This window comes from Erpetoichthys calabaricus, chromosome 18 (assembly GCF_900747795.2).
Source record: "Erpetoichthys calabaricus chromosome 18, fErpCal1.3, whole genome shotgun sequence".
NCBI lineage: Eukaryota > Metazoa > Chordata > Cladistia > Polypteriformes > Polypteridae > Erpetoichthys > Erpetoichthys calabaricus.
The window spans coordinates 47,916,317-47,942,258 of NC_041411.2; the positions used below are offsets into that span (position 1 = coordinate 47,916,317).

Below are 25,942 nucleotides of genomic sequence, written 5' to 3' on the forward strand. Positions count from 1 at the left end.
TTCCTCTGGGCATTCTGATTTCTTTCCCTTGTCCAAACTTCATTTAATTGAATGTACAGGATGCGGGATGACCTCTTCAGTGCAGAGTTTCACTTTACATTTAACGATGTTAGCATTGGCTCTGGCTACCCATACCCCAATGAAGCTCACAAAATGTTAATCTGGGTGTATCCTCTCAGTCTTAAGGACACAGTAGCAGCTGTTAGGTAAAGCCAGTTTTTTTAAAGAAGCTTAGACAGAATGTTAAATCTAAACTTTATTAAATAAAATTGTTTTTGTTATATTTTAAATTAGAGTTTAACACTTAAAAAACCTGTGCTGTGTTAAGCAAAAAAGCTGTCAGGGATCATAAATGTTGACTGAAGAGTGCGAAAGAATGGAAACATTTGGAAATACATGATCATCCTGGTAAATGTATAAAGTTAGCAGGAGAATGCTGTCTTGCAGAAGGTAAAAATAATAAATAAATGTCTCCGCTATGTTCATGCTTTGGTTAAAGAAAAAACTGGTTCTTTACTCATAGCTGCCCACTCAGTACATGGCTGCCTCAACACTTCAGCTCTTACCTGTTAGCTGCTACAGAAGACGTGTGGCAGAGAGAATTACATCAATTTACTTTGTTTCACTATCCACTGTAATTTTTATATTCTTATAATGGAACCCTCCTTTAAATTATAAAAATGTTGCCCTGGCAAAAGTATGACAATAAATACATATTTTTGTGTATTGCTAGCTGAAAATCATCCTCTGCTAATTTAAATTTAATATCTACTATGATCATCTCCTGTTGCAGAGAATGGCAAATAAATAATTACATTTCTTTTATTGCAGTGGGCTGGTGCCCTGCCCGAGGATTTGTTCCTGCCTTGCACCCTGTGTTGGCTGGGATTGGCTCCAGCAGACCCCTGGGACCCTGTGTTAGGATATAGTGGGTTGGATAATGATTGACTGACTGACATTTCTTTTATAGTAATGTTTCAGTTGTTTAATGAAGAGATCAGTGGTGCCGAAATTTAATAGTGTCATAACCAAGTGCATTCAATCCTGTTGTAATTCACCATTTGACATTAGTGCAACCACTTTCTTGAATACCATGCTTTTTAACTGTATTTACAAAAGAATAGCAGAAAAGCAGAGGCCATAGCGGTAGTTTGTAGCTGCAATTTACTGTGCCTATAAAAAGTATTCAACCCCTTGGAAGTTTTCAGATTTTATTGTCATGGAACGCTAAATCAAAGTGGATCTATTTTAGCCTTTTGAAAATGATTAACGGAAAATGACTCAAAGTTAAAAAAAAGTTGTCTACAAGTAGTCTAGAATAATTACAAATATTAAACACAAAATAATTGATCACCTAAGTATTCACCTTCTTCAAGTCAGTATTTAGTAGATACACCTTTGGCAGCCATGGCAGACTTTAGTCTATGCACACAGGTCTCTGTCAGCTTTGCATAACTGGACACTAACACTTTTCCACATTCTTCTTTGCAAACTGCTCAGGGGGTGTCAGGCTGCATGGGGATTGTGAGTGAACAGCCTTTATCAAATACAGCCACAAGCTGGACACTGACTCAAGCACTCCAGGATATTGACATTGTTGTTTTTAAGCCACTGCTCTGTAGCTTAGACTTGATGCTTTGTGTCATTGTCTCCCAAGGTGCTGGTTTTCTTGTATACTGCATCAGGGTTTCCTCCAGGATATTCCCATATTTTGCTGTATTCATTTTGCCCTCCAACCTCAGAACCTTCCTTTGCGTGCAGCAGAGAAGCATCCCCATAGCATAACACTGAAACCAGCATGCTTCACGGTGGGGATGGTGTGTTTTTGATAATGTGCAGTGTTCAAACATGGTGTTTATCCTGATGGACAAAAAGCTCTTTTTTTGGTCTCATCAGACCACAGAACCTTCCTTCAGCTGACTTCAGAGTCTTCTATGCACCATCTGAAAAACGCTAGCTGAGAAGTGATGTGCATTTTTTTTCTTTGTCACACTCCCATAAAGCTGCGACTAGTGAAGAAGCAGAGCAAGAGTTGTTGTCTGCACAGTCTCTCCAATCTCACCCAAAGTAGCTTGTAAATCCTTCAGAGTTTTCATTAGTCTCTTAGTGGCCTGCCTTTCTAGTCATCTTCATACACGATCGCTCATCGTTTGTGGACTGCTTACTTTTTCCATTACTTAATGACTGATTTAATTGGACCCCAAGGGATAAGCAGTGACTTGGATATTTCTTGTCTCCACCCCCTGACTTTTGCTTTTTACAGCATTGTTTGGAGTGTTCTTTTGTCTTCATTGTGTTGATTAGTGCACCATACTGACTCTCCACTAGCTGGAGTTTCCAGCTATGGTGCATTTATACTACAATCAGTTCAAACCCCTTAAATGCAGAAAGGTGGTCTTTGTTGAAATAATGATGTGACTTCTAAAACCGATTGGCTGTAACAGTGATGTTTTAGGTGTGTCATGACAAAGGGTTTGCATACTTATGTGATCAGTTATTTTGTGTTTTATATTTGCAACTCAATTACACCATTTTGTAGAGACAATTGTATCTTCCTACAATAAATTATATGGCAGTTCCAAAGCTGACTGGACTGATTCCATCATTAAGGTTTTGCCTAAGTTTTACAGCCGGATGCCATTCCTAACACTGACTTTCTCTTATTTATCCGGGCTTGGGACTGGCACCATGTTGGGCTGGTTTGCCCACTCTAGGGTGGCTAGATTAATAAATTATATGGTAGTATTAATAGTAAAAATGGCCTTTATTATAATTATCAGATGCTCTTTGGTTAGTTTTACCTTGTTTGAAAATTTATTTTAGAAGACAAACAAGTAAAACCATATTTCTTGTGTTTACTAAGAAGTAGATGACTTATTGAGAACACAGCCTTTTCACTAGTAAATGAATGTAAATTAAAGTATATAATATACTTTGACTAGGCATGGACTCTTATACAGTATTAAATCAAAACAAATATTCCTCAAATTCTCCAAGTGCATAGAATAAAGACGAACTGTATCACAAAAACAAAGCTCAGGGTTAATAGGATCACATTATACATTCTGAAACTTAACGGAAGTCACAGACAAAATTATTTCTTCCCGTCTTAAATTCCAGCACTTTAGGCAATGAAATTTCTGTCTTCATTTATGGGTATGAGGTCATCAAGATCTATGAATTTCACCTTTAAATTCCAAAATGCAAGGCAAACTGTGGTCCCACGTTTTGCTGTGCAATTAAAAATGCATACATTGTGATTTTAACCAAATGCCTAATTATATATAATTTAGACTTTTGAAAGCTTTTCTTTGCTTCTCCAGTTGCTGCAGAATTGCTTGGAGATGTAATTAAGTTGTCAAAGCTTGCTGCTCTCGTAGGTTGGTGTTAAAGACTGCCTAAAGCTGTGAAAATAAATCCGCACACACTTCTTATTTTCTCGTTGCCTAGGTGACGAGGAGCTGGTGCAGGAAGTACTCTTTGATGCCGTAGTCACCGCCCCCCTTGAAGCCTACTGGACAGCCCTGGCACTCAACCTTTCAAGGTGGGTTTAGTGAATGTTTGTTGACTTAAAATACATTTAGATATGAAATTCTAGGATTTTGCAAAGTTTTACTTATCACCTATTTGTTTTTACATTAGTGTTTCTATTTGCAAATCTTATATCATCATGGCCACTAAGAATGTACTAATAAACAACATGAAGAAAGCTTTTAAATTTAATAGTTTTGTTTACTATAGCACGGCAACTCTGATTATAACAATCATGCAAAATTTACTCACTCAGTTGCCTGTGGGGTGACAAGGCATATCTAAAAAGCTTAAGAAAGCTACAAGAAACCCTGACACTGCTTCTCTGTTCTTTTCCAAGAGTCTGTGTGATACAAGTAAACTGGGCATAAATGGAGCAATTTTTTTAACTAATAACATCAGAATCCAGCTAATTCAACTACTCCCCTGAAAAGACTGGAACACACAATTCGTCATTGGCTCTTCATGTACAAATTCAACAGTATTTTAAGTTTGTTCCTCTTCCTTATAGGAAATGAGTGAGCAGTGGTATGGCTAGAATTTTTGTTGCCCCAGGGTGCTCTTTGAGTTTGCCGCAAAATTTACAAAAACATGATAAATATCATACAAAAAATGAAAACGATGAAAACTTAACATTTTTAATTATTATTTGCAATAGAGGTATTTCAATAATGCCCATTCATTCCTTGTTAATACTTCTTCCCTTGCCTTTTTCTTTTTTCTAAAAGCAGCACCACTCTCTTTTGTTCTCTTCATCTTGAGATTGAGGGAATAATAAAATATTAATAATGAGATTGAATAATTCGTCCCATTCAGTCAGAATATCTTTGGTCGGAATAAGTCAGCGAACTGGTCAAGATTTACATTTGTAAAATATAATTTATATATAATTTAAAATATATTTTAACACACATATCCCTATCAAATAAAACAAAATTGTCAGAAAAAGTCTAAAAAGTCTAGTACTTAAGTTTATTAAACAGTGCCAAGCTGCAAATTATGTTTGATGTGAGAAGAATTGATTTATTGATGTTAATCAATCAGTTAATTCCTTATGAGTTTTTCTTTTGGCAAGTAATAAAATAATTTGGAAAGGCGCACAGTTATTTGCCTTATCTTTCTCTGTAGGACGGTTTTCTGGCCATTAGACTTATAGTCAAAGTAACTGAAGCATACTCATTTTAAGAAACACAATAATACAGTTAATCGATAAAAGAAAAGGACTTTAGAATGATAACTGCATATATACTGACACAAAACAGGTGAGACAGATTAACATTTAACACTGAAGACACTGGATAATAACTGGCTATTTAGAGTTCTGATTTATCTTGGCACAGAGAAACAGTTTTACAATACTAAACCTTCATGATGTCTGATGCTGTGTGGTGTTGTGTGTTGTTGCTCTGGATTAAAATGGAGGACTCTTTTTGCGTTGGAGTGCACTCATTGTCTTGTTCTACATGGTCCTTTGTCCGAAATGTGATGTGATGCTGCCCTTTTGGCACAAGAGTATAGGTGCTGATGTTCCCTTGAAGTATGCTGGCATTCAGTCTTCACAGACAGGGTTAAGTCACTTACACAAATCTTGGCTTAGCAGAGTGTATCTTAGAGCTAGTTGATAGAATCCAGCTCCAAGGCTTTTTGGAGAATCGCTTCAGGATCAAATAAAGTTTTGTGAGCTTTTTTGGTAAGAGATGTGACCAAGAACCCAAAAGACACTCTGGCTGAACTCCAGAGAACCTGTGTGGAGACAGGAGAAACGTCCAGATGGATAGACATCACTGCAACCCTCTACCGATCTGGGTTTTATGACAGAATGGCCAGAAAGAAGCTTGTTCACATAGAAGCCCCCTTGGAATTTGAAAAAGGTGTTTACAGGACTCTCAGACTGCAATTTAACAGGTACCTTAAGCCAAGCTTAACACACAGAGTCATGGGAATAGGGCGGGGAAATTACTGAGGCAGACTATTACAGTCATTCAAAAGTTTCTGAATGAGATGTCAAGAAAACTTAGCATTTAACTTGATGACCTGAGCGGAGTGGGTGGTGAAATATTTTTTTTAACCTGGAAGTGCAATGCGGTGTATCTGTCAACTGACTTTACACATCTTCTGCTGCTTATTCTTCATGGAAGGGAAAATAGCAGACCTAAGGGAAATTCTCACAGGAGTCACTGCATTGCTGTTCGCAGACAGGAGAACACTGCATGTACAAGAAAATGTTTTTGGTTATTCAACCCTGTGGACATTTTATATGTTTGTAAATGCCTAATAATTAAATTAAAACATGGAAATGAATAATAATCAATTTGTAAAAATCAAAAAAATACTGATGGGATATTTAAAATATATACAACAAAGTAACAGATGTAATGGAACCTTTTCCTTTTCCATCTGGCCAAGGTTACGAAACAGAAACAGAAACTTTACAATAATGCACTGTATATTGTAAAACTAAGAACTGGTAGGAACCCATTACTTCCTTAATGTCCTAATCAAATTTGCTTTGTGGGGAGCAGGGGCCTCATACTATAAAACCATGTTAAGATCAGTCAGTCAGTCAGTCATAGTCCATCCCGCTACATCCTAACACAGGGTCACGGGGGTCTGGTGGAGCCAATCCCAGCCAACACAGGGCACAAGGCAGGAACAAATCCTGGGCAGGGCGCCAGCCCACTGCAGAGCACACACACCCACACACCAAGCACACACTAGGGACAATTTAGGATCGCCAATGTACCTAACCAGCATGTCTTTGGACTGTGGGAGGAAACCGGAGCACCCAGAGGAAACCCACGCAGACACGGGGAGAACATGCAAACTCCATGCAGGGAGGACCTGGGAAGCGAACCCAGGTCTCCTTATTGCGAGGCAGCAGTGCTACCACTGTGCCACCGTGCTGCCCACCATATTAAGATTCCATAATAAAATTATGTCTATGCTCAAAACAGCAAAATGACTATGCCTCATGTCACACTAAGTTCCTTTATAAATTTCAAATCAACTTAAAACTATATGCTTTGTACACATACTTTTAACCACTTACAATAATTCAATAATGTCTTTTTTGAATAGTCATGATCTAATCGTCACATAAATTTGGCCATGTTCCTGAGTGACATTTTTACAACAAACCATGGGAGAACAGGGGAAAAGAAATGTCAGTGAATTTGAACTTGAGGTATCACCGACATAGCTCTCCAGTGGATGCACTATGTTACTGAAATAAGTCTCAAATAAAAGGTATTTTTTCTTCAATTTTCTAAAGGTCACAGTTAATGTAAACATGTTAACAATGAATTAGGTGCACGGTGACGCAGTGGTAGCACTGCTGCCTTGTGGTAAGGAGTCTGGAGTTCTGTGCATGGAGTTTGCATGTGGGTCTGTGTTGATTTACTCCAGTTTCCTTCCATAGTTCAAAGACATTCGGATTAGGTGAACTGGCAATGCTAAATGATCCCTTGATATCTGTGTGTTCATTCTGAGATGAGCTGGCGCCCTGTTCAGGGGTTTTCCCTGCTTGTATCCATTGCTTGCCTGCTTGCTGAGCTAAGCTCCAGTCAGAATAATATGATAGTTCTGTGTTTTATTTTTAATACATTTGAAAAAATGTCTACAGTGTTGTTTTTATTTTGTCATTCTGGGGTATTCAGTGTTGCTTCATGAGGGAAAATTGATTAATTTAATTAATCAATTAATTTAAATGATTTTAGCCGGTGAAACTAGATTTTATCAAAATATGTGTCTTCAGTAAAACATATGAAGGAAACAGCACAGGGAGCACCAATGCACAAAGGAACAGGCCGGACTGTAACCCACTGCTCCTCTAGGACCTGAGTGTCCAGTGAAGAGGCTTGTCCACTTGCCCACCTGCCAAGTAGCACATCTTGTCCTCCTACATCTTACTCGTTCTCTGTCTTTCTCACACACTCACAAACTCCTCTGAGGCACTGTGCTGTTCAGATGACGAATACAATTAACAATAATTCAACATTTAATTCTGAAAGTTATTTTTTAAAACATTTCTTAGTAATACATGCATAAAGAAGAAGCGACGCATAGAAGAACAAAATCATCATTCAGCTATTGTAGTATTCTCAACTTTTTAGTCAGATGGATTCAAAAAGCATTCAGACCCTTTCACTTTTTTCACAATTTCCTATATATGCCTTGGGCTAAAATCAGTTAAATTAATTATCCCTCATCAACACTCAGTTCCCCAAAAACACAAAGCTAAAACAAAATTTTGAAAATGTTATCAAAAACAGAAAACTGAAATATCACATTGACACAAGTATTCAGACCCTTTGATAAGACAATGGAAATGAGGCTCAGGTACATCCCAATCTATTGATCGTTTTTGGGATGTATCATCACCTTGTTTGGAGGACACCTTTGCTCAATTCAATTTATTGAATACAATTTGGAAAGACACATGCCTGTCTATAAAAGGTCTGACAGATGACAATGACAAAAATCAAGCATTCAGGTTACTGGAGTTGTGTGAAGAGCATAGAGACAGGGTTGTGTTCGAAGCACAGATCTGGGGAAGTCTACAAAAAAAAATCCTACAACACTGAAGGTTCTGAAGAGTACAGTGACCTCCATAATTCTTAAATGGAAGAAGTTTGAAACAACTATAACTCTTTCTATAGATGGCCACCCAACCAAACTGAGCAATCATGGCAGAACGGCCTTGGTAAGAGTTCAAGAACTCAATAGTCATTTTGGCTGAGCTTCAGAGAACCTGTGCAGAGACGGGAGAAACTTCCAGAAGGACAATCATCGCTGCAACTATCCATCAATCTGGGCTTTATGACAAAGTGGACACACAGAAGCCTGTTCTTAGTAAAATACACATAGAAGCCCTCTTGGACTTTGCAAAAAGACATCTAAGGGACTCACAAACTGCAAGAAATAAGATTCTCTTTTCTGATGAAACAAAGATTAGTGGCATGTCTGGAAAAAAAACAAGAACCTCTCTTCACCTATGCAATACCATTCTAATGGTGAAAGATGGTGGTGCCAGCATCATATTTTGTTGTTTTTAGGGGTAGGGCCTAAGAGATTTGACACAGATGAGGGAAAAATGAATTGTGCAAATATAACACAGGAGTGGCTTAGGAATGACTTTGGGAAAGTCCTTCATTTGACCAGCCAGAGCCCAGACTTGAACCCAATTGAACATCTCTAGAGAAACCTGAAAACAGCTGTGCACTGATGGTCTCAAACCAATCTGACAGGTTTTGCAAGGGTTGGCAGAGAAGAATGGCAGAAAATCCTCAAATCCAGGTGTGCAAAGCTTGTAATTTCAGACCACAGAAGGCTCCAAGCTGTAATCTCTGTCAAAGGGGCTTCAACAAAGTATTTAAGTGAAGGGTCTGAATACTTGTGTGAATGTGATATTTCAGTGTTTTATTTTTAATAAATTTGCAAACATTTTTGCAATCTTTTTTTCACTTTGTCATTCTGGGGTACTGAGTGTTGCTTGTGCTGGGAAAAACATTAAATAATTTTAACATAACGCTGCAACATAACAAAATATGAAAAAGGTGAAAGGGCCGAATACTTTCTGAAGACACTGTATATACTAAAACTAAAATTAAATTTTATTAAAGCAACATTATTAATAGATGATGCAATGCCAGAAAGAAACAAACTGGGATGAAATTTTAGGTATGGAGAGCAGCAATGTGGTCAGTTTAAACCTAAGCCTATGAAGCGTGAAGCAAATTTAATTGAAGTACTCAATGGATGAATAAGAAATTGACAAAGAAATTACAGAGATAATTTATAAGCAAACAAATCCTGCACTAACCCTAGGCTAGCAGCACCTTCAGCTACCAAAAATAATTCATGTTAGTGTTCTGTTTTTATATAGAAAATAAAAATTATGTAATGTTGCTCAACTTCTCTATAAGATGTTCACACTATTAGCACACTATCAACTTCCAGTCAGTGTTCAGAAGCCATTATTAAGCCTAATAGAATATGTAAAGTGAGGTGAGGCCTCATCTGGAGTACTGGGGGCAGTTTTGGTCTCCAGGGAAAAAAGGACATAACAGCTCTAGAAAAAAGGTCCAGAGAAGAGAGACTAGGCTGATTCCAGGGCTACAGGGGGTGAATTATAAGGAAAGATTAAAAGGGCTGAACCTTTACAGTTTAAGCAAAAGAAAAGTAAGAGGAGACATGACTGAAATGTTTAAAATTATAAAAGGAATTAGTACAGTGGATCAAGACTGCAATTTTAAAATGAGTTAATCAAGAACACATGGACACAGCTGCAGACTTTTTAAGGGCAAATTTTGCACAAACATTAGGAGGTTTGCTTCACAGAGAACCATAGACACTTGGAATAAGTGATCAAGTAGTGAAGTAGGCTGTAGGACTTTAGGGTCCTTCAAAACTCAACATGATGTTATTTTGAAAGAATTAAGAGGATGGGACTGGTGAGCTTTGTTGGGCTGAATGGCCTGTTCTCGTCTAGATTGTTCTAATGTTCTGTTAGGAGACTGGTATGCTAGCCATGTCTCCATTTATTGTACAAGAAAGCAGGTGGTGGATATTTTCTTGTCTGTCTTTTCCTCTTTCTCACATTCTGTCATTGGAAGCCTATACTCACCCTGTATTTGGAGTGAAAGGACTCATTTTTAACTTGTTACACTTCCCTCATAAAAGCACATTGGTGGTCACCTCCTTGAAATTGCCAAATAGTAACTCTGAACCTTATTAACTGCTCTTATTTATTTTTTTTAAATGCAGGTATGCAGCTGTTTTTGGAGTAATTAGCCCTAGTTAACATATTAAGGAATGTACCACTGTAAATGAGAGATTATTAAGAGTGGGTAGTGCAAGAAATGTGTCAACAATTAAGTGCAGGTGGGCACAAAAATGTTCCTAATTCGTCAAGGTATGATAATTATGAAACAATTCTAAAACAGATCAAAGAGAACAATGGAGCTTCAAGTGGTACTCAGTCACACGTCTATTTTTATAATTTTTTGGGATACATTTTTACCTGAAATTATGTTTTGCTCCCTTGTCATTCCTATTGAGTATATCTAGTGTCATTAAATTGTTCACTGAATAATTGTTACATGAAAATAACAATATGCTTTGTTTGTGCAAAGATACATGTGAGGCATAGTTCACAGTAATGATGACACACAATAAAATAACTAATACTCTATATGGTTAGAGAATTGCAAAGCATTTTGCAGGTAAATTTATCCAAGCGTATAGATTAAAGAATGGAGAAATCTTATTGTTCAAATAGTCCATTGTCAAATGCACTTAATCCATTCATAGGGTCTTAGGAGGCTGCAGCCTACCCTAACAGTATGAACAGAAGACACATTTATACTGCCATATTGTAAAAAATAAGACAGGCAGTTGAAGAGCAAAGTGGACCAGGAGATGAAATGTTAACCAAAAACAAAGCTGAGGAACAATTGTGCATCAATCTCAAAAACATAAATTAAATTCAAAGACAAAATGTTCTAGCAAAAATGTCAGTAACCAGATTATCAAAAACTTGAGCACTTGCAAAATGTTTAAAACAGGTACCCACAAACACAAGATACTTACACGTGGCTCTGACTTCTAAATCATCACACACGTTATGAGGTGCGATATCCAGAGCGACACCCCTTAAAAACGAGTCATCATGTAGAAACAACAAATACCGAAACAGGATAAAATATAAGATGGTAACATAATGTGAATTTCCCATTGGGTATCTATCTATCTATCTATCTATCTATCTATCTATCTATCTATCTATCTATCTATCTATCTATCTATCTATCTATCTATCTATCTATCTATCTATCTATCTATCTATCTATCTATCTATCTATCTATCTATCTATCTATCTATCTATCTAGTATATTGACTCTAAAAAAGAGACAGAATTTTAAAAGAGATGGACCAGGGGTCTGTTTCAGGAAGAGAGATTAGATAACCCTGGAACTCAAAATGAACCCTGACTTGCTATAGCACAATTTAGCTTCAGTGGATTAGCCAGACAGGCGCATCCAGAATAATATGGTATGTTCATGGAATTATTTACAAGCCTTTATAAGTCGAACACTGTAAAGCACTGAAAAGCTGATCAATCATGGACACGTCTGAGAAGCAGAGGGAGATAACTTTCATACCAGCAGAGCAAAAAGAGCTGGTGGCACTGCATGAAGATTATTGGGATATCCCCTAAAAGAGGAGGAATACAGCAGCAGCTTCCAAAGAAAAGGGAGATGGTGTGGAGGAATATCACTGAAAAAGCAAATGGTGAAATCTGTGTAAACTTTGTATGGTAAATTATTGAATTGTGCAAAATGTGTCACTGAAACATTATGCTGCATGCCTTGAAGTAAGCATTGTATTCTGTTTTTGCATATTTATAATAAAGGTGACACATAATAAATAAAGACCACATTGACAATGTCATCCTCATTCTGTTTTTTTGTGCTCTATAAAACAGAATGACACAATTGTTTCTTTCATTCAAAATCATGGCTTTGATAAAGATGTGTGTTCTATCTGCACAGCCAATTACATTTGGAAATCCTGTAATACATTCATTCATTTAGCAGACACTTCTATCCAAAGAAACTCACAATGGATGAAATATAATTGTGTAATCTTCTGTTGGGATGAATATGGCTGAAAATTCCATACAGCTAAATACCTAAAGAAGGAAAGCAAGGAACTAAGTTAGTAATGAGAAGTGCTATAGTCCATAGTAAAAACCATCAGCCACATGAACTATAATGCAATACAAATGTGATATTCTTGCATTATTCCATTACAGAAACCAAACTAAAGCATATAGTTATAGATATTCACAGATAAGGTGAACATTCAGAGGTATTCTTTCAAAAGGCAGGGAACACCACAGAAAGGATGAAGGTGGGCAGCTTGTTCCACCAGCTGGTCTATTATCGGTTACTATTGCTAATAAAATAAAATGACAGACTAAACAGGTGACAGAGGACACCACAAAGTTGGCCCGATTCAACTTCTGCATAATTTAAAACCCCTATCAGAAGGGATAACTAACAGAACAAAATGTGAATTCAAGTAATGTAAAATAAAAACAAAAATAGAAAATTGAAACTGAATTCTATGTGACTGAAATCCCCAATTAAAAAAATTCCTAAGTAAAAATGTTTTAAATTCATGAAATGTTTATAGATATAACAGGTACTTCCACAGTCACTCCTATGGTGCCAGTTAAATCGCAGCAGTTTGGTGAAGTGTAATTGAAAGCAAAGCATGTGGTTATCTGAATTCAATGTGTTTAACTGATTAGGAGCTGAATTACAACAAAAAAGCCACAGAAAGGTTTATGCAATGAGGGCAATGATGGTTATGGTGAAACAGGTTTTGTTTTTTTAGTTAAAATTGTTTTTGAGAAATTGTTTTCATTTAATATACTGTATAAGGATTAATGATTGTGCCCACTTTTTATCTTATTAGGGATGAAGATGGCATTCAGCTTGCATTCTTGGGAACTCGAGCTGGACTTGTTCGGCACAATTTATTTGTAGGAATTGAAAAGCAGGTTGATAAGTAAGTATCTACTGTATAAAAATGTGCATTCAGAAATACACAGATGTACTATAAAAGCCATTTAAAGAATGAAACTAAAAGGAACCTTGGTAATTCAGTTGTGAATTTACAATAATAGCATTTATAATCTGGACACATACGGGTATGGATGTGAACATCAGTGCGTCCTGCAGTAGACTGGTAATCATTCAGATTTGTGCCCTTTACTTATGTGATAAGTTCCAGTAATCCTGAATTGAATTACGCCAGGTTATTGATGGATGGACAGTCATTTCAGATCTACCTGACCAGACATATAAAGCCAAAGAAAGCATTAAATGCAAAAATGTAGTATTTTGATTACGTGTGAAATTATTCTACTTCCTACAGAGTCAAATGTGTTATTTTCATTTTTTGTGTCTCTATTTGTTATGCCAAAATATATTTTGTACTTTATACCATTTAAGTTACATAAGAGTATTTAAAATGACCACGTGCACTGTTAAAAAATAAAGGTGCCAATGCACTTCTTCAGAGCTATGCCATCAGGGAACCATATTCGGATCCCAAAAGACCCATCCATTTGAAGGTTTCAGAAGGAACCTGTTATTTATTTAGACCTGTCACAGGCTCCATACAGTAAATAACCATGACTAGATTATAACAGATTTGTAAAATACCAAAGACTTATGTATTTAAAAGGACTCTTGCTGCATACAATAACAGAGGCTCACTTCAGGTTTTTTTTATCCGTTAGCGTCCTGTAAGGTAGCCTACCAAACATTACAGCTTTCAGTTTTTTTCTACATAGTGTCAAGTTTACCAAACCACAGAGAACCAACTTCACATACAAAGAACCCTTCCCAGAAAGAAATGGGAAATAGTCTTAAGAGGAACCATGCATCCCAGTAAAGAATCTTATAGTGCTGTTAAAGAACCAGTATTTTTAAGAGTGTGGTATCTCAAAACATTTTTAGATTTTCTGTTCTCTCTTTAGTGTCTGCAGCTATGGAAAACAAGAAAAAAATGATTACCTTGAGCTGTTATAACCATCTATTAATTTTCTGAAAACGCTTATACATTTTAGGGTCAAAGGGAGACAGAACCTATTCCACTAGGTTTGAAACAACCCTAGATTAGATGCCAGTTTATAAAAAAATAATATAATAACAATAATATGCACCTTTTTTGTAGCTCTCGTGGCAAATATTCTCAAATACATTCAACAATGGCATTTTAATGCTATACCTGGTATATGATGTCAATGGAAAAATTCACTCATGTAGGACGTAGATGTGACAAAAGCATGATGTCAACAGAAAACCCACATATTCTATAGGAAAGAGTTTGTAGACCGCAATACTCAGCTGCTGTATAATAACCAGGGTAGTTCACACTGTTAATAATAATACTTATTATTAATTAATTACATTTATATAGCCCTTTTCTTGCTACTTAAAGCAATTTGCATAGATACAAGGGAACCACTTCAACCACCACTAATGTGTAGCAACCACCTGAATGATGTGATGGCAGCCATTATCATGCCACTATACTCATCACAAATTAGCTCTTAGGTAGTGAAGGAGTGAGAGCGATAGCCAGTTAGAGACAGAGGATCATTACAGGGGACAGAATGGACGAGACAACGATTTAGCCTTGGCAATTTAGCCAAGACATCAGGGTACACCCTACTCTTTTCGAAAGATGCCCAGGGATCTTTAATGACCACTGAAAGTCAAGACCTCAGTTTTAAGTCTCATCTGCAGGACGGTGCCATATTTACAGCACAATGTCCCAGTCACTGCACTGGGGCATTGGGATCCACACACTGACCACAGGGTAAGCCCCCCCACCCCACCCCCCCATTGGTATCACTAACACCTCTTCAAGCAGCAACCAAAGCTTTTTCCTAGATCGTCTCCCATCTAAGTACTGGCCGGGCCCAAAAGTGCTCAGCTTCAGGTGGATGATCTGTTCTGTAGTGCAGGTGGTATGACTTCTATTAGAGGGCTGGCATACAAGCTATGTCCCCATTTATTGTAAGAGAAGGCAGGTAGTTGAGATTTTCTTCACTGTCTTTGTCTCTTTCTCTCTTTCTGTCATTGTATGCCTATACCCACTACCTCCTGGTTCAACAGATTAATGCTATTGTTCCATAGAGTTGTTTATGCTGTCACCCATGGGCCGAGTGGGAAGATGGAGTGGCGGCTTAAGTTTTGACATGTTTTTTTTAACTCATCCTCTTTCTGTGCCACCTCAGAAACATTCCTCATAAAAGCAGAATGGAGGTTGCTAAACAATGTCACAGAACAACTCCCTGACCTTTATTGGCTGCTCTTATTATTTTTTATTTAATTATTGTCCTGTAGTATTGGTATGGGTCTAATTAGCCAAGGTTAACAGGATAAGGAATGTACCGTTAAAAATGAAAGAATATTGAAAGTGCCTGGTGCAGGAAGTGTCTCAAAAATTAGGTGCACGTGGCCACAAAAATGGCCTTAATTCCCCATGTTAATCATGGAGCAATACTAAAACAGATTAAAGAGAACAGTGCAGCTTCAAGTGGTACTCAACTATATTTCTATTTTTATAATTCTGCGGGATACAGTCTTTACTAAAAATGTTTGGTCTCCTTGTCATTTCTTTTGTACATATCCAGAGTCATTAAAAAATAAAATTCTTTGTTTGCGCAAAGCTATATGCAAGGTTCTTGTTTATACTGTACGAGCTGTATATACCCGGCGTTGCCCGGGGCAGAAGTAACCTAATCGGTCAAACACTTACATATATACCAAAGTAAACGTAATCGGTCAAACAGTTACATATATAAAAAAACCGAACCTAATCGGACAAACAGTTTCATATATACAGAAGCGAACCTAATCGGACAAACAGCTAATCTATATACATAAGCAAACCTAATTGGTCAAACAGTTACATAAATACAAAAGCAAACCTAATCGATCAAACAGCTTCATATATACAGAAGCGAACCTAATTGGTCAAACAGTTATGCATGTGCAGAATGATTTTACAAACATTATGCGTGTTAACAATCATTAAAAAGAAAAGATTGAGGAACTCTTCTTCTATATGTGATGAAGCCACTAATAAGACAGATTTTTTTCAGGACCCAGCTGTTTCATAACTAAACTACTGCCACCCCAAAGTAATGCCTAATAGTGGTTTTTGGGGTAGCTGTGGAATAAAAAGGGTGTTTTTTAGTCAGTAAGAATCTGACACTACCCTTCAGTACGGGCTGAAGGGTGCCTATGTAAGGTTTTACATCCTTCCCGTATGGAAAAAAAAACATACTAAACTTTTTTTTATCATTACACATAATCTCTGTCAAATGGAAGTACGCATTCTCAATTTATTTTTATCTAATTTTTACTTTTTCACAAAGCCATCCCATGCCAATTTGTATGAATAAACTTTTGCTAGAGAGTTAGCAAAAGTTTATTCATGCACATATTTTAATACGGATAATCTATCTCTAATCAAGGTTCTCATTTTCATTCTAATTTAAAATAATAATAGATACTCATTTTTTTCTTCTGTTTTAGAAAAACCAATCTATGCCACCTACGTCTTCGTCAAGTCAGCTTCATCCAGCTTTATCACATATAGAAGAAGAGTTCCTCAATCTTTTCTTTTTAATGATTGTTAACACGCATAATCTTTGTAAAATCATTGTGCACATGCATAACTGTTTGACCAATTAGGTTCGCTTCTGTATATATGAAGCTGTTTGATCGATTAGGTTTGCTTTTGTATTTATGTAACTGTTTGACCAATTAGGTTTGCTTATGTATATAGATTAGCTGTTTGTCTGATTAGGTTCGCTTCTGTATATATGAAGCTGTTTATCCGATTAGGTTCGCTTTTTTTATATATGTAACTGTTTGACCGATTAGGTTTACTTTGGTATATATGTAAGTGTTTGACCGATTAGGTTACTTCTGCCCCGGGCAACGCCGGGTATATACAGCTCGTATACATATACACACATACATGCAGTTTTAATAACACAGAAATCAATATAAACATTAACATCATTATCATATGAGAATATGAAGTAATATATAAGAAGCACATTTCATATAAATATAAATTATTAAACAGTAAAATCTTCTTCTGTAATTTGCTACCGTGGCAATTTGTGTGTCTGTCCAGGATTTTAAATGACCTGTAGCTCGCAAACCGTTGCACCTATACACTTGAAATGTGGTACACATATAGTACGTCACGTCTACTATCCGCTTTATGGGTGATGATTGTTTTAGTCTTTTTATCTTTATTTTATTTTATTGTACAATCAAGTCGTATCTGCGCACAGCAGGGCAGCCGTGGGCGGATGCGTATGGTGTATTCACTCGATGTTATCGTGCATTGCGCTGTCAGTGGTATTTTGATAAAAGAATTTGAACAACATATAAGAAGCGTATAAATTATGAAACAGTAAAACATTAACATTTAAGAAGTAAAGTTACATTAAGTACTACTGCTGTGCCTTTGGGTATACCTCATTTTTTGTTTGCCCATTACATGCTTAAATGTATACATTTTTTGGTGCACCTACCCGAGAACACGCGACATATAACCGAGCGTGGGAGAAGCATGGATTTTAAACACGCGTTGAGTTGATGTGCTGGTCTCCCTCGTGAAATAACTGGTAATGTTTGACTAAAATCTACAGCGAGTAAAACGACATTAGCTCCTATTTTTTTTTTTAGATCTCTGAGATGTTGCTTTTTTCGGTTCAAGGCTTCATAAGCTCTTTTATGTTGTATGGTGTACTTATCCCAAACCATCATCTTTGAATGTTGCAAGACTTTCGCCTTGTATGTAGATCGGGGTAATTACATTCATTGCATTCCTAGTCTGAATCACAATGTGATTGTATGGGTGGTTACCTGGCACTGTAGGGTTGCCACCCGTCCTTTAAAATACGGAATCGTGCCGCGTTTGAGAATGAAATTGCGCGTCCCGTTTTGAATCAATACTGGACGGGATTTATCCCGTATTTTTTTTATCATTTTTTTTTTAAAGCAGCGTCTCATGCAAATCATCCCACACGCATTTTATGAAGATGCCTCCTTTCCTACTTTTGATTGGGTAATACTTGATGTCATCGTTAGTTTGATTGGTGTTTTTAACTGTCCAGTGAGTAGGGCGTGTCTTTCAACCGTAAGCAGATTTTTTGCACTGGTATCACTGACCTCGACGACAGCGACGTTATACGTCAAAAATAAATTACGATAAATGACGATTTTAGCAATACTTTATTACGACGGCGGCTACATAGACACGATCAAATAAAAACAAAAAAATCAAATAATCATTCTACATTTTCAAAACGTCGAAAAAACGACGGAATGAAAAAAAGGCCCACCCGACGACCCACCCATTCCATTTTTATATATATAGATAGTTCACTGCAATGGCAACACACAAAACATTAAATACAGTATATGACCACAGAATTGCAAACAATATTGCGGTTACATTTGCCCAGGTTTGTAGGGCTATGGAGCCTACCCTAACAGCATGAGGAGAAGTTTATTGTTGGGCACATTTAGACTGCCATAAAAAGAAACAACAGAATGAACCAGGAGATAAAATGTTAACCAAAAACAAAACCAAACAATCATGTGTCAGAGACTAAACATAAATTAAATTCAAAGTCAAAAATCTATCTATCTAATAGATAGTCCCTGCAGTCCTAAATCACAGCAGCTACTTAAATGACCAGGGCATCCACAGGTCCCTTGTCCACCTCAATAGATAGCAGGGAGTTATACATTACATGACAAGCCTCTCTTCTGTCACCTATCAGACCTAGGTTTCTTCCTTTGCCCTTTTGTATCTTCTAAATCCCAGGGGTGTTTACCTTGGGGGTTTCTTACTTTCCTATTTAACAATGGATCAGCTAATACTGGGCTCTGGAATCCTGGGGGAATATAGTACTTCTCTTACCAGGATACACACTTTTCTTATATCTGTGGGCAGAATTTCTTAGGAACCCTATCAAATTAATGGTCATTGCACCCCATACTTTTCTAGGAATTCATAAGTCATATAAGTTATATATTTTAATATATTTTTGTTCACCATAGCAATTGAAAGTGATGACATGTTTGCTGCATATTAACTGGACATATAAGTATGACTTTCAGTGTGCTCTGTGGCAGAATTTCATTATACATATGACAGTACTACTGCTACTATTGAAGATTGTCCAACACAAGAACAGAGGTTTTTAAAAGTGAGGAATTTCCTCCAAGGGCACCTTCTGGCCCATCCGGGTCTCCTGCCTCTCTTTGTAAAACATCTTTTGATGAAATACTGTTTGATAGTTTTGCTCTAATCATGTGCACAGATTAGAAAGGAAATTTTGCAAGAATTAAATTTTATGAGAGGAGATCCTGCAGGCCAGTTATTGAACATTTTTCAGGGATAAATACTCATAAACATGGTTAAAACAAAAGAATATGTTAAACAGATTTATCCTTACTTCTTAGTTTAATTCTCACAATCTCTTCTAACGCACGAAATGTATGAGAAGGCATGGATTTTTTTTTTTTTCTGGAACCAAAGCACACTCTTGTGGACATACTTGTCATGGGACAAGTGCAGCTAATCTAACATAAAAGCCACATATGTAAATTGTATAAAATTAGCAATGATTTCCATGATGCTTCCTTTTGTGAAGCACATTCTTACACATATGGCTATAAAAGCTATAGATGGATTAATGGTACAATTAAATTCAATTTCAATTTCATGTGTAATGTCATATGTACACATTACAGTGAATTCTTTCTTACATTTTTCAGAACAGTAATAATAATACAATATCAACAGACAGAAACACACAAGTATAAATACATGCAACATATATATACAGTATATACAATATATATTTGTAAGTTTATTATATACTATATATATTTATATATTGTAAATAAATCAAAACACAGCATAGAGGTTTGGGTTTGTCCGGCCCCGTATACTGTACAGTTCTGCAATTTTAAACAGGTCAGAAATATTATTCCAATACATCAGACAGTCAAGATGGCGGAGTGGGGAACATTTATGGAGTGGGACCGGAAGTGACAAAAAGGAATACTGGGAAGGAACCAAGGTGGTGGATGGGAGCCATGACGTCATCAGAGGTAGACGGAAGGAAGGGAATGAACACGGAAGTGGCAGTATGTGGTTAGGGTATCTGGACATTTACATGCCGGTGTTGCTTCTTTCTTTCTGTAGGAAACAAAGAGAGAAAGGTTAGTACCCCGCTTTTCCCCCTTGGCCGGAGTTTTCGTGCTACAGTTCGGGTCTTTACGTGGCTCCCTATGCGCGCATGCATGACATGATCCCCCCCTCAGCCCAGACCCATCGGGTTGGGCGTACTGAACAGAGAGGTTGTGAACTCGGGAGAGGGCATCAGCATTGGCCTGAAGGATACCCCGGCGGTAAGTGACAGTAAACTTGTACGGCTGAAGGTCTAAAAACCACCTGGTGACTCGGGGATTCAACTCCTTGTGAACAGCCATCCACTGGAGAGAGGCATGGTCCGTCACCAGAGTGAACTCGCGACCCAACAAGTAGTACCTCAGGTGAGTCACCGCCCACTTAATAGCCAAGGCTTCCCTCTCCACTGCTGCATACCTGATCTCCCGGTTAAACAGTTTCTGGCTCAGATAAATCACGGGGTGTTCAACACCATCGATGCTTTGGCTCAGCATGATGCCTAGACCTGTGTCCAAAGCATCGGTCTGGAGGATAAAAGGTAGAGAGAAATCAAGAGTTCTTAATATTGGTGCCGTTGTCAGGGCCGTCTTAAGGTCACTGAATGCTCGTTCCGCTTCACTATCCTATACCACATATAAAGGAGCCCTTTTCTTTGTTAAATCAGTCAAGGGTGCTGCTCTCTCAGAGAAACGGGGCACAAACCGGCGGTAGTAACCCGCTAACCCCAAGAAGGCTTGCACCTGTCTCTTGGTATTCAGACGGGGCCATTCCATGATGTCTTTGATTTTAGAACATTGTGGCTTCACCAGTCCTCCCCCACCAGGTAGCCTAAATATTTGGCCTCTGTCAAGCCAAAAAAACATTTATGTGGATTAATACGGAGGCTGGCCTTCACTAGCGTTAAGAGGACTGCGTAAACCTGCAAGATATGTTCCTCCCAGGTGGCGGAATAGATGACTGCGTCATCCAAGTAGGCGGCACAATAGGACTGGTGGGGCCGAAGCACTCTGTCTACCAGACGTTGGAATGTCGCTGGTGCCCCGTGCAGTCCGAATGGGAGAACTTTATATTGCCAATGTCCATTATGGGTACTAAAGGCTGTTTTCTCTTCAGATGATGCGGCTAAGGGAATTTGCCAGTATCCCTTTGTCATGTCAAGAGTAGTCAAGTACCGAGCCATACCCAGACGCTCAATGAGATCATCCACCCGGGGCATAGGGTAGGCATTGAATTTGGAGACCTGGTTAAGACGTCTAAAGTCGTTGCAGAATCTCCAGGAGCCATCAGGTTTAGAAACGAGGACGATAGGACTGGACCAAGGACTGTGGCTTTCCTCAATTATGTCCATGTCCAACATCCGTTGGATCTCTAGTTCCACCTCCGCGCGTTTTGCCTCTGGGAGACAATAGGGCCGTTCCCTGACCACCACCCCGGGGTCTGTTACTATGTCGTGCTCAATCAGTGAGGTGCGGCCGGGTGTCTCGCTGACCACCTCCGGGACAGACAGGATCACTTGTTCCAGCTCCTGCCGTTGGTGGGATGTCAAATTGGAACTGAGGTTAAGGGTTGGTCTTTCTGAAAAAAGGGAGAGGGTTGTATCGGAGTCAGGGTGGACTTCCCGTTCTTTCCATGGCTTTAATAAGTTCACATGGTAAACCCTCTCGCTCGGTCGATGATTCGGTTGTTTCACCAAATAATCGACAAGCTCTTTTCTCTCCTTAACCTCATAAGGACCCTGCCAATGGGCTAGTAATTTGGAACGAGAGGAGGATACGAGCACCATTACTCAGTCCCCAGGTTGGAATTCCCTGAGGACTGAGTTCCGGTTATAACATCGTGCCTGTGCTGCCTGAGCACGTGACATGTGATCTTTTAGGATAGGTCGGATTCGCAGTTGTGCGATATATTCCAATATATTAATGGAGGGAAGAGCCTCCGCTTCCCAACCTTCTTTTAGAATATCCAGAATGCCCCGGGGTTGGCAACCAAACAAAAGTTCAAATGAGGAAAACCCCATGAAGCCTTGGGGCACCTCCCGGTAAGCAAAAAGCATGAGTGGTAAAAGTTGGTCCCAGTTCCTACTGTTCGTTCTGACTACCTTGCGCAGCATCTGCTTAAGCGTCTGGTTAAAACGCTCTACCAAGCCGTCGGTCTGCGGGTGGTAGACAGACATTTTTTGATGCTTAATACGGAGTATCTTGGCAACCTCCCTGAACGTATCCGAAGTAAAAGGAGTACCATTGTCCGTGAGGACTTCTTTAGGTATTCCTACTCTGGAAAAAAGGCTTACCAATTCCCGTGCGATAGTTTTTGTATTGGCGGAGCGTAATGGAACCGCTTCTGGGTACCGAGTCGCGTAATCCACCATGACTAAAATATACTTATGTCCAAGGTTCAAAGGCTCTAAGGGTCCTACTAGATCGACTCCGATCCTTTCAAAGGGAACATCAACAAGGGGAATCGGAACGAGAGGAGCACGGACCCTCCTAGGTATCTGATGTAACTGACAATCCGGGTAGGACTGGCAGAAATGTCAGACCTCCTCATTTATTCTGGGCCAATAAAAATGGAGTTTTTTTCTCTGGAGAGTTTTTTCGGCCCCTAGGTGGGCGCCTAGGAGGTGGGCGTGAGCCAGTTCACAGACCTCCCACCGGTAGGTCCGCGGCACTAGCAACAACTTCCGTACCTCCCCTTCGTGACTCGCAACTTGATACAGCAGATCATTCTCCAGCACAAAGTAGGGTTCCGGTGGCATGGTATTGTCTGGAAAACTGCCATCAACGGAAATGATAGCATTCCGAGCAAACTTTAGGGAATCATTGTTCCACTGTTCCCTTTTAAATGATGCCGGTGTAGACCTAAATTGGTAGTCCACGCTGTCTAAGGGATCTAGTAGTGCTGGGGGGTTGTCATTTACTTGGCTTGGGCACTCATCTGGTATTGCTTCCGGGTCAGGGTCCGTCGCCGTAGGATCTTCCCCCGGCCGCTTGCATCATGATTGTGTGCCGAAGTGCATGGCGTGGGAGCTGCAGGGAGGGCGTCCTATCCACCCATAATAAGACCCAACTTGGCTATAGGAGTGGTTCCTGTTCTACCGCTTTTGGTTTTCGACCAGTCATGTCCCAAAATTACTGGAAAGGGGGGTTTGGATAACACAGCCACAAGCAGTTGACTTACTTCCCCCTTCCAGGTAATATAACATTTCGCAGACCGATAAGACTTGGTCTTTCCATGCACACAAGTAACCTTCACACGTTGGTTTGCCCACTGTCATGGTAAAACATAATGGCAAGCCACAATGGTTATGTTGCTCCCGGTGTCAAATAACGCAACTACCAACTGTCCATTTACGAATACCACTCCTATGTTCTGGACTGCCAGGGGATTAGACAGAGCACTGTACCTCTCAAGTTTCACCCAACTGCAGTCCATCAGTTCCACGTTCTGTGGACAGGCTGGTAGGATGTGCCCAACCTCTTTGCACTTGAAACAGCACAGCGAGGCCAGCAGCTTCTCTCTCGGTTTCATCTGAGCCTCCGCAACGCAACGGGTGGGCTCAGGGTTGGCGATACGTCTCTGTCGAGCTCCTTGAGCAGGCTTCTCCAACCCCCCGGTTCGGTGTACCGCGAACTGATGCTCCAAGACCTTGAGGAGACCTTTCACTTTGTAGGGGTGTCGCCAGACCTGCTGGGCGAGATAATCTGCCATGGCATTAACTAAGCCCTCACACGCCACCTGTTTGACTACCTGACACACTTGTATACCTTCTGGCCTTAACCAGTGGCCATTCTTGCCCCAGAATTCAAATGCCTGGGCTTGGGCGGGGCGATCAGGATCAAATTGCCACTGCCTCCCCTCACTCGCCTGCTGGCCTGACGTGATGACGTAGTGACTTAAGATCTCCACTTTCAGGAGGTCATAACTCGCGGCTTCCTCCTCGGGGAGGTCGTGATAGGCCTGCTGCACGACGCCTTTCAAATACGGCACCAGTATGGACGCCCATTCCGTCTGCGGCCATTGATTCCGAGAGGCAGTCCTCTCGAAAATTCACAAATATGACTCAATATCGTCCACCTCAGAGAGCGGGACGATCGGAGGAGAAGGAGGCTGTGCAAGCTCTGGTCTTACCGCTTCAGATGCAGCCAGGTCAGCTTTGGTCTATTTGAGCTTGCGCTTCGTTGCGGCCTGCTCGCGCTGCAGGGTCTGGAGCTGAGTTGCCAGACTGGTCAACATGGCGTTCAGGTCCTGTTCTTCGGTCATTTCAGACAATAATTATCCTGCCAGCTACGCCACTGTAAATACATCAAAACACAGCATAAAGGTTTGGGGTTTGTCAGGCCCCGTATACTGTACAGTGTTGCAATTTTAAGCAGGTCAGAAATATTATTCCAATACATCAGACAGTCAAGATGGCGGAGTGGGGAACATTTATGGAGTGGGACCGGAATTGACAAAGAGGAATGCTGGGAAGGAACCGAGGTGGTGGATGGGAGCCATGACGTCATCAGAGGTAGACAGAAGGAAGGGAATGAACACGGAAGTGGCAGTACGTGGTTAGGGAATCTGGACATTTTCATGGCGGTGTTGCTTCTTGCTTTCTGTAGGAAACAAAGAGAGAAAGGTTAGTACCCCGCTCTTCCCCCTTGGCCGGAGTCTTTGCGCTACAGTTCGGGTCTTTACGCGGCTCCCTATGCGCGCGTGCGTGACTATAGTCATATAAAAGCGAGGTCACTGTGCACAAAATTGTCTGAGGTACTCACTTTTGTGCTTGTACTGCATATCTGTCTCTCTTCGCATGAACCAACAATAGTTACCCATCATGCTCGGAGTAAATTTTCCCTGATATCAGTTTTCCATCACCTTTGTATCTTGATGAAATCTTTCCCCATGCTCATCTCTGACATCGCTTAGATTTGGTGGAAAAAAGTCGAGATGAGAATGTAAAAAATGCGTCTTCAGTGACATTCTGGCTCCCGTAAGCTAATATACTTTCAGCATATTCTCCACAAGCTCAGCATAATTCTCTGCTCTGTGACTGTCAAGAAAATTCTGGACAACCTGCACGAATGAGGGTGCTGATTCAATTGACTTCAGTTTCCTTTTGAACTCATCGTCAAGCATCCATTCACAGATTTCAGGGCCAACAAAAACACCTTCCTTAATTTTGGCTTCACTTTTCTCGAGATCAGACTTATTTCTTAAATGCTGAAACGCATCGCCTTTACTGTTCAGTCACCCAAGTTGTCCAAGATGGGACGTGCTGGACGAAAGCGGTTTTCAGATTTGGAGTCAGCAATTGAAATTTGTTAAAGTACAGATGAAAGAATCCATCCATCCATCCATTTTCCAACCCGCTGAACCCGAACACAGGGTCACGGGGGTCTGCAGGAGCCAATCCCAGCCAACACAGGGCACAAGGCAGGAAACAATCCTGGGCAGGGTACCAACCCACCGCAGGACACACACAAACACACCCACACACCAATGACACACTAGGGCCAATTTAGAATCGCCAATCCACCTAAACTGCATGTCTTTGGACTGTGGGAGGAAACCGGAGCGCCCGGAGGAAACCCACGCAGACACGGGGAGAAC

At 39.6% G+C, this 25,942-nt stretch overlaps 1 protein-coding gene across 1 annotated transcript in view; it reads left to right on the top strand.

The window, feature by feature from the left end:
• cacna2d4a (calcium channel, voltage-dependent, alpha 2/delta subunit 4a) overlaps window positions 1-25,942 on the top strand; it is a 791,862-nt gene that overhangs the window by 316,935 nt on the left and 448,985 nt on the right. The window contains exons 24-25 of the mRNA XM_051921543.1: window positions 3,451-3,544; window positions 13,016-13,108. Coding sequence (XP_051777503.1) covers window positions 3,451-3,544; window positions 13,016-13,108 — 187 coding nt within the window. The remainder of the gene's footprint in view (window positions 1-3,450; window positions 3,545-13,015; window positions 13,109-25,942) is intronic.